This window comes from Dinoponera quadriceps, unplaced genomic scaffold (assembly GCF_001313825.1).
Source record: "Dinoponera quadriceps isolate SergipeBrazil2010 unplaced genomic scaffold, ASM131382v1 scaffold367, whole genome shotgun sequence".
NCBI lineage: Eukaryota > Metazoa > Arthropoda > Insecta > Hymenoptera > Formicidae > Dinoponera > Dinoponera quadriceps.
This window is the reverse complement of record NW_014554712.1, coordinates 108,225-117,810: the sequence shown is the minus strand read 5'-3', so window position 1 is coordinate 117,810 and position 9,586 is coordinate 108,225. Positions and strand designations below refer to the sequence as shown.

At 48.0% G+C, this 9,586-nt stretch overlaps 1 protein-coding gene across 5 annotated transcripts in view; it reads right to left on the bottom strand.

The window, feature by feature from the left end:
- LOC106741047 (lysosomal-trafficking regulator) overlaps positions 1 to 9,586 on the bottom strand; it is a 24,891-nt gene that overhangs the window by 12,430 nt on the left and 2,875 nt on the right. For all 5 annotated transcript variants that reach the window (XM_014612615.1, XM_014612614.1, XM_014612616.1 and 2 more), the window contains exons 3-9: positions 8,345 to 8,484; positions 7,880 to 8,244; positions 7,238 to 7,476; positions 5,688 to 5,773; positions 1,348 to 4,082; positions 743 to 808; positions 255 to 409 (exon numbers count right to left, since the gene is read on the bottom strand). In XM_014612615.1, coding sequence (XP_014468101.1) covers positions 255 to 409; positions 743 to 808; positions 1,348 to 4,082; positions 5,688 to 5,773; positions 7,238 to 7,476; positions 7,880 to 7,886 — 3,288 coding nt within the window. In that variant the 5' untranslated portion in view covers positions 7,887 to 8,244; positions 8,345 to 8,484. The remainder of the gene's footprint in view (positions 1 to 254; positions 410 to 742; positions 809 to 1,347; positions 4,083 to 5,687; positions 5,774 to 7,237; positions 7,477 to 7,879; positions 8,245 to 8,344; positions 8,485 to 9,586) is intronic.

Genomic DNA, 9,586 nt, shown 5'->3' with positions numbered 1-9,586 from the left:
GGGGGGGGGGGGGGGGGGGGTCAGATTGACCCCACGACTTCGTTCATTTTACACGGACTGTTTCTTTCCGCTAAAGAATATTCCATGCTACTATTTTCTTCTTTCGCCTGTTTTGTACGTTGGTTAAATGAAAATTGAACAAAACCGTGCACGGGGTCGGATACACTTTCCCGGATCGACGATTGAAAATCCACCTTGTCATTAGAGGGTTCAACGAGCAACAAGTGGAAGTATGGAAATTGCTGAACACGTACTCTGGGACGCGGTTGTTGCGGCACGCTATTCTCCTGAGCTGGCTTCAACATGGAGACTTTCAACAACGCGTCCACTATCACAGCTATTCCGCGACCAAGCATTATCCCGGTGTTCATCAACGCCTTTCCTAATTCCATGACTAAAACGCGATCATCTGCACGACAGAGCACTTACCGTTATTCAACATCGGTACGGCGAGAAAACGCGCGAGGAAATAGCCGGAGAGCTTCAGCGAGCAAAGTCAGCCGTCCGTGCGATTACGCGGCGCGAGTCGCCATTGGCGAACAAGATTTCGAGAGAATGACGTCTATCCACCGTCTACCGTTCTTCGAACTGTTTTTCTGCCGAGCGAAAGCCGCGCGAGGATCTCGTTCTCTCGGATTAAAATCCCGCAGCTGCGCGAGCGAGCGATATGTATATACATACGTAATCGGCATACATACGTTACGCGCTTTATTAATCACACTCGTAACATAAATACACTTACACAACGGAGATGTCAGACAACACGTAATCAGGGCCTCGAACAGCTTATGCGCCGATTTAGTGGTATCTAGAAGAACGATAAACTCTTTAATACATAATATAATTTCTCTCTCTCTCTCTCTCTCTCTTTCTTTCTCTGTTGACTCCCCCTTATCGTCTCTGTATTATAATTGAAGGATGAATATGGTAAACGACGAAAATGCCGGATGCAAAATTTGTGTTCTCCAAGTCATTCCGCTGATGCATTTATCATCAACGACACCTTACATAAAAAATCTGCGAGAGTGAAAGATTAAAAAAAAAATCGCGGTAGTATAATTTTATTAATATACTGATTAATTATTAATATACACGATAAAGTGTAAAACGGTACTTGGGTCCCATAGATCTCAATATTTTCACAGCCGGACCCGAAATGGGTGAAAACGAGTAAATTTTAAACACGTTGTGCCGTTACGATCGCGTCACAAAGTACACGTTAAACGTTTGCACGCTATATTCAGCATTTCTGTCTGTCCGGGATCCTTCTGGCACCACGTTTTCACTAGATTATAAAAGGTGTTTCGGCGCATTCATCGTGGTTTACCATAATCACTCCTCAATTACCTTCAATACTGTCCGTCACGATGTCTACGGCTAACAGTTTGAACAGATGCAGCAGTTTCATCGATACTGGATGCGCGGACAATTCGACGCGGAACTTGGGGCTGCACAGCGCTACGCCCGCGGCAGCCCTCCACGCTGCGCTGGCTTGATACAGGCTGAATTTTCCGGTCACGTTCGCGTCGTCGGTACTGTTCACTCGGACGTCCTCCTCTGCGAGAGCGTGAAGATCCTGGGACGCGTCCGACACTACCGCGACACCTGTCGCATCAGTCTTGTTCTCTAATTGTTCGGAAAGACGGGTATCGGTTTCGGAGAACTCCGGTGCGGTTGTCGCACCACCAGCCGTTGTCTCGTCAATGTTGAAATCCCCGACGAGAGCAGCTCGCAGCTTGATCCCCCGGTCGTCGGGGCGCACGTCGGGTGTATCCTCGCCTCGCCTTCGATCGGCCTTCCCTTCCTCGATGTACCGCAAGTTCACCAGCAGTTCGTTCGTCTCCCTGTCGAGAGACTCGAAGAGGGATCTCGTCGCGAGCATCTCCGTGCTTTCCGAGTAACCGACCTCCTCGCAATGGCTCCGCCAAATCTCGATAGTCACGGTGACCTCCAAGAGAGCGTACACACTCCTGGTGAACAGTTGGTCCGGCATCAGGGTCAATACCTCGCGCAGTCCGTCCAACTCCACGAATCTCTCGCACATCTGCGCGTTCACGATCAAGCAGGACATGATGGATATGCAGGACTGCAGGAGGAACTTGGCCGTCGAGTCGCCGCCGTCGTCGGACGCCGCGTAGCACGCTTTGGCGCGCAGGAAGGTCGAGTAGAAGACCTTGAGGAGGAGCTGCTCCCGCACGTGGTACCTGGAGCTGGGCGTGACTTTGAGCAGATGCGCCATCACGACGTAGCAGAGTTTCGGGTCGGCTGGGCTCAACAGGTCCACGTACATCTCGAGGAAGTCCCAGGAGTAATCCGCCGACCTGTCGCAAGTGCTGCACGCGTCCGTCACCGGGTAAGCGCCCAGTTCCTTGAAGAGGGTGCGCTCCAAGAACGCGACGGCGGGCGCGTAGGTCGAGATATCGCGCTTCTTGAGGAAGGCCACGATACTCGAGACGAGTATCTTCGGCGGGAAGCAGCAGCACGTGCCGGCGGCGGTGATCACCTTGATCAGTCTCACTTGCAGCTCGCTCACGAACAAGTGGGACTGCTTCAGCAGACCCATGAGCGTCGCGAACAGAGAGGAGATGCAGCACACTTGCTTGTTGACAACGCCGACGATGGGCTGAGAGTACGGCGTGCCGAGCACGTCCGAGTGATGGTGGCTCTGAATGTTGTCGATGCAGGACTTGTGCTTCGACCTGTGGCACTGCGTGGCGTGCGAGAGGTCGCGCCGGATGCGCTTCAGACCGCTGGTCAGCGCGCCTATCATGTCGATGATCTTCTTAGCGCGCATAATCGACTTGGCGGGATCGACGCTCGGCAGGTCGACGATCTTGAAGACGGTTCTCTCGACGAGCTTGCCCTCTTGGCTCTCGACGAAGAGCTGGAAGAGCTCGAGGAAGTCCGACAGTTTGTCGACGTGGCCGCTGCGTTGGTGCAACAGGCAGTAGAGGAACGTGACGATCCCGTATATGGTGCCGAAGATGAATTCCTGCAGGAGCGAACCCTCCTCCGGCTCCAGCACGTTCACCGGCTTGCTGCAGGCGTCCTCCAGCAATCTCAGGGTCATCGGCAGCAAACCGTTGTGAATCACCGCCGTGGTGGGCTCGTCGGCCCTCAGAGCGCGTTCCAAGGCCGTCAGCATGAGCCTCGCAGCGGCAGCCTTCAAGGTCGCGCACTCGGTACCGCTCAGATTGTTGCAGTCAATGCCGAACTGCAGGGACCACAAGGTGTCCAAGGCGAACTTCAGCACCTGCACGGCCGGCGTTTGCTCGGCAGGCGTGTCGTAGTCGCGCAGGCCCTGCAGCAGCTGTATGATCAACAGACTGATCTCGAAGTTGCTGATCCGAGCGTCCAGCACGTCCCGGATCCTCTCGTCTATGTAGTCGCGCGGTGTCTTCCTCACAGGACGCGGCGGCAGCTCGTAGAGTTCGGCCGGCCATCTCTGCTCCTCGTCGCCGCTTCTGACCACCGACGTGAAGTACTCGAAGTCCATGGGGTTCAAGCGAATCTTCAGGGTGAGAGAGCGGGCCTGATCGATGCCGTCCGTCACCGGGTCGGACTCGCTGCTGGTCGCACCCGGCGTGTCGCGTCGATCCGCGATCAGCGACTTCTGCTGCTTGTGGTGCGCCGGCAGCTTCGTGCCGACCACGTGTCTGCGAGACGACCTCCTGCGTCCGAAAGGCGCGGTGCCCTCGTACGCCGGCCGGCCGGACTTGACGTTCTTCCGCTTCGCGATGTGCGGCACGATCTCCACCGTGTCGACCGTGTCGTCGTTGCAATGGAATCTCACGTACTGGTTGCGCGTCGGCGAGCCGGTCTCCCGCGCCGGTCCGTCCGATCCGTCCTGCAACGCGACCGGATAGAGCGCGACCAACAGCGCGACCAGCTCGCGACCGCAGGACAGGCCGCGTTCGCCGAGTAAGTGCAACACTGCCAAGCAGCGCCAGCCGCGATCCTGGGCCAGGTACTTTCGCAAACCGACGAGCTCGCCATAGTCGTCCCTTCTCGCGCACAACTCGTGCACGTCCGACAGCAGCTCGCAGGCCACGAGGGTGGAGACGCCGCCGCCGCCCACCGAGCTGAAATTAGACGAGCCTGTTTGTTTAAACTAGATGGTGGCAGTGCTGGACAGGTAATGGGTGATGCAACACGAAAAAGCTCGGCGAATCTGTGCTAAATGTTTATGATTTATGACATACTTTCCATTACTATATGTTTTATTCTCCCGCCAATAAAGGAAGCAAACTTTCTTGTATATTTTATTTTATATAATTCAAGAACGCTTTCTCGATAAAGGAATTTCTGGAAATTCTTATAAACCAAAAGAACAAATTTAGTTCACGGGAACCAGACATTCCGTTTCCTTCGACTGAAACGCACTCGGCTCGTTCATTGTCACGTGAATTCAATCGATCTTTTTCCTCCGTACATATGTTTCTCTCTTTCTCGCAACCTATGCGATCGGCGAGCCGTGACTTATCAGGTTGATTATTATCGATGAGATACGTGGCGATCCGAACATATCTGTTGTGTTTAATAGCTAATGAGATATTCGCAATCGCTACTTATTACCCAGAACCAAGAAAGGGAAGCTTCTGTCGATGCTTATCGGAAAGCGTTTTCGACACATTATCAGGGAAATAAACAGGAGAACGTTCTATGAGTCACGTACGTTACAATGAACGCGTTATCGTCAAATTAATTTAATTAAAATAGCGTGTAATATTTGAAATGTCCGAGTATATTGCGAACGAACGTAGATTCGATCGATACGATTGTCGGATAGAACGTCAACTGAGCGGGCTGGCATAAAAGTTTTCCACCGCAACCGCAAAAGTGCGATCAAATTTTCATACTGCGGTCGGGGAGTAGAGGCAGCAAATCGTAAAAATGAGCGGTGTAATCGAATACGCTTTCCGGACAGAGTCACGTAAATTTATGATGAGAAGTATTACGCAGGGAAAAAATGTGCTTGTATTACGCTAAAAAATGAGTTTACCTGGTTGAACTAAACGCGTTGTAATTGAAGAGAACAGAACTTTTAGAACTTTGTAAGAACCAAATTTGATTCACGAGGACTTATAAATTTTGCTTCCTGTAACCAAAAAGCGGTTTGGTTGTTCATTGTCACGTAAATTTAACCGTAATAACAACGGGAATTTAAGTTTAGAAACAGCAACGGTTTTTAAAATCCTCCGAAAATGCATCGGTTATACACTTCGGAGAATTTTGAACTATAGAAGGAACTTGTTCTCTCTACCTGTTCTAAGAAGTTATGAGTTATAAGTTATTAATAACAATCGTGCTGGGATGCCCCATGGAGGTATTAACTAATGAGACATCATCATTCAACATAATTCCAACTAATGAGACAAGTGCCTGCCAATGATCGCGCGTTGAAAGATTAGCACATTCAGGAGCTTCGCTCCCTCTATAAAAGCGAGGCCATGTTATGCGCAAGCAGTTTTTTGTGATATCTCGTTACGACATACGCATGGACTTGTGCACGCTCTTAAAATAATTGAAGAGAGAATTTTTATCATCCCCATAATCTCTCTTTCGTAATAAATATACGCGAGAAAATGTTTCTCCTCCTCTTCCTACACAATCAAATTCATTTTTCACTGCAAATGCTAATGATAGATCGATGTAACGAGACAAGTCACGACACAAATTTTCCTCACCAAAATGACAGTACGTCCTTCACGTCTCTGCCCTCTTTAATTTGCGCGAGCAACTCCGCCAGAAATATATCGAGCCAGGATGACTTCTGAAACAACCATGGGATTATTGCTTTCGAATACGACCAATACTGCGTAGTCCGCACTATCGTATACAAATGAGAGATACCATATACCAAAAACATTGGGGCATCGTTTATAAAAACGAAGGCGTAATTGCCCACTTGTTGCAGGGTCGCTAATTATCGCGAATCCGGTGAATGCGGCTCGGTAAGTGAACACCATTCGATACGACTCATTTCAAAGGAAAAATAAACATGTCACGACATTAAGACGCAAAACACGCAGAAGGGAGGTCCACAAATACGCAATAGCGATCGAGATAAAAAAAGATGCGAAGACGCTTCTGCTTTTATTTCACATAATTGGCGAAAATTGACTGTCGCCATGTGCGACGTTGTAATCAACGCCAATTGACCCAAAATGAAAAACACAAGTAAACATATTACCAAATGATTAAACATAATCAGCAAAATGACATACTCGCTGCATATTATTAAAGTTGCTTATTTATGCGCGCGCGCGTATACAAGCTGATGCAATTTGATAAAAAAAGCTTCAGATATGAAAGTGGAACACTTTGAATTTTGAATATCCTGGGGAAATTGGAAGTGATCGTGTCACTTGCGGCGTATAATTAAATCTTTGCGGTCGTACGTCTGCTCTTAGCCGCTGTAACACTTGTACCATTTCGATCGTATGTTAAGATCCCTCTACATCAATCGCAAACAGACGAAAAAGTTGAAGACATATAATAACATTTCTTTATTTTATACGAATCTTTGTTCAGCTGGGTACTTGTATGTCTGAGGTAACACAATCGCAAAGAGTTAAATTCTTGCGTCGTCACAGAACGATTTAAAAGTAGATATATTTGCTACGTTTCATTTATGTTACGTATATTTATTATTGCTATTTTACTGTTGCCATATTTTATTTTTATTCGATTTACAGGCGTGATCGATCATTAGACCTTGAAAGATTTTAATTAAAAGTACACAAGAAAAAAAGAGATTTTTGTCACTTTTTTATCCCCTCGGTAAAATTTTATCATAAAGTGTGAAAGAGAGAGAGAGGAATTCGTAAAGCTGATTTTGAACAGTGAATTTTGTTATTGATGACAACACAGACGTATGTGGTTATCCTTTTCAGCGAGTATTGACAAACAAAGTATTGACAAACAACTTATAAGGCATCTCCTTCGCAAGCCATTACAATGCAGCGCCAACGCCGTCGAAGGGATCCAATTATAAAACAGGGGCTTCGGGCTTCAAGGTGTGGTTAAAGCTGAACTTGACAAAATTAATTCCCGTACTACGCATTATATCGGTAAGTTTGTCCACGTGTGTGGAGGAAATCTTCGTCGGATAAATTCAATATAGCGAAGCGCGTTCGTCGTCGTTTCGCCAAGCAAAGTAGAGAATGGGGAAGCGTCGCTTCCCTCCTCGTGAATAAAAGAAATAAATGAACGATGAGAAAAAGTGCGGCGGTACCTCGTAACTCTGTGGCTCAGCGTGGATGAAATGGTCCCACAGGATCTGCAGCTTGTTGACCGACGCCGAAGACATTCCTGAAAGTTCCTCGCACTCCTTCTCGTCCTCTTCGTCCGGCTCCTCGGTCTTCAAGCGCGCATCCTCCTCATAACTGGCCACTTCGTCCAGACTCAACCATGCGCACAGGGTATCCCCGTGCTGCTTTCGGCGTGCATCCTTCGGCCAAGTAACTTTATCACCTGGAAAATCAAGATTCCTTACGGTGAACCGATGACACGAACTGTATATCATCGTCACATGTACACATCCTTCCTATACGTCGCTCGGAAATCAGGAACGAATCCTGACGTGTACAGAATCCGGACTCTGACGATTACGTTTCTCCGTGAGTCGCATCTGGACGTTTCTCAATCACAGCGTCAACGTAGGGCCGATCGCGTGCATGCGAGTGAAAAGCGCGACGTCCGAAGTGCGGAATTAAGAGATCGAGCGCGTCTTGCCGCGGCGGCGGAAAAAATGAAACTGACATCTCATCCGTGTGTTCCCCTCGTCGTGTTTTCGCGACGCGGGCGCGCGACGTTGCGTCGTGCGATTCCGGCCCGATACGTACCGTGTATGTGTGCGTGTTTGTCTATAGCTTACATAACATTCCCACGTATTCGCGACTGATCGTCCGGTTTTCTACGGCCTTCCGCGGGGAAGCTTCGGAATCTATGGAGGACAGAGCGGAGAGCAGTAACCCCGGGCACGTAGGTTATTCCTCGACGTCACCGCCGCTCTACAGCCGCCGTCCTTCTCGTCACCACCACCAGCACTACTCTGGCCAACCACCACCACCAGAACACCACCAGCACCACCGCCGCCGCCACTGATTTCGCAACGAGATGCGGGAAGAGAGACGACGTGAGGAATCACCGATACAACGTCGGCCCTACCATCGGCGACGGTCTTATCTGCTGACTTGCTCTCGTGTTCTTCGCGACGCCTGGCTCGACGTTATCGCTCGTCTGAACATGTGACAATTCGCTTGTAAATCCCGCGGACAGCGAAAGAGACGAAGTTACGAACTCCCGTTGGTGAAGCGAGCGCGAATTTCTTCAGGCTTACCGCGAACAGTTCGACGCTACGGTTAAGCTGAAGCTTCAATCGTCGATGTTTCGGAATGAAAAGCGAACTCCCAGCGGCCTGACGCCTTACAAACGACGATCAACTTTCCTCCGGTCACTGCTCGCCCATTCTGTCCGAGTCTGGGAATTGAAGAAAAAATATGTATCTCAGAAGAATAGCTGCTGTGACACCGGCGAGTAGTAATTCGTGACCTTTGGTGTACACTGGCGCCACGGATTGGCGTAACGATAGGAACCTGCGACCTTTTCGGACGAATTGATATCACAATCGCTGGAAAATCGCAGAACTCATCTATAGCGTTAATTCAATGTTTCGCTGTACCGAGAGAAGACTGAACGGTTGTAAACGAGATTATAATATAATGAGTAAACAGCAAATGCATATAAATAGTCGGAATCATAATAATAATAATAAGTCTGCTCTAAATAGAAAAGATCGTTTATAAGTAAATGAAACATTTAAACCTTGACATGCACTTTCGTACAATCTGTGATGCACCAATCAATCTGATTAGAATCAGTTTGTATTCATACATACAATATCTTTTTCTTCCTCTCTTTTTAAATTGTAGTTCTATATATTATATTAAGTGTTCCGTTATCGGTCACACAGATACTTCAAAGATACTTCAAAGAATTGCGAAGTTGTACTTAAAGAATGATCAGCAAGATTGTACATCAGAGTGCTGTTTGTAAACATTGGCATCTACTATCGGTTACGTTTGTACAAACTTTATATTATCATCAATAACGGAACACTCGTACAAAGTATCTCAAAATAAACTGGTCCAATTTTCAGTGACAGTTTCTTTGACAAAACCGGAGTAATCTTTCCTTCAAGAGAACGTCAACTTTGACTGTTATTTATTGGAAGAGCTAATATAACGAACGGAGAATCTGGGTCAAGGAGAAATCTGTTATTTTTAGCCACCGATAACGCAAAAAATTACCAGTGACCTAATACCACTATTCAGGAAAGCTCGACCTCAAACAGTCCGAAGGATCCTTAATTTCAACCGTTTATTCGAAGACACCTTGTATACATCGTCTACATGGTTATATTAAAAACGCAAAGGTCCATATTCTGAACTCATTTCTTATCGATAAAAGTGCCTTAAATGGATCTCTCAAGGCCAATCCGGTGGTTCCTGAGCCTAAGCTTTTAGTAAAGGCACTTTTATCGATAAGGGTGAGAGAGGGAGGAAGGGGGACGGGGGGGGGG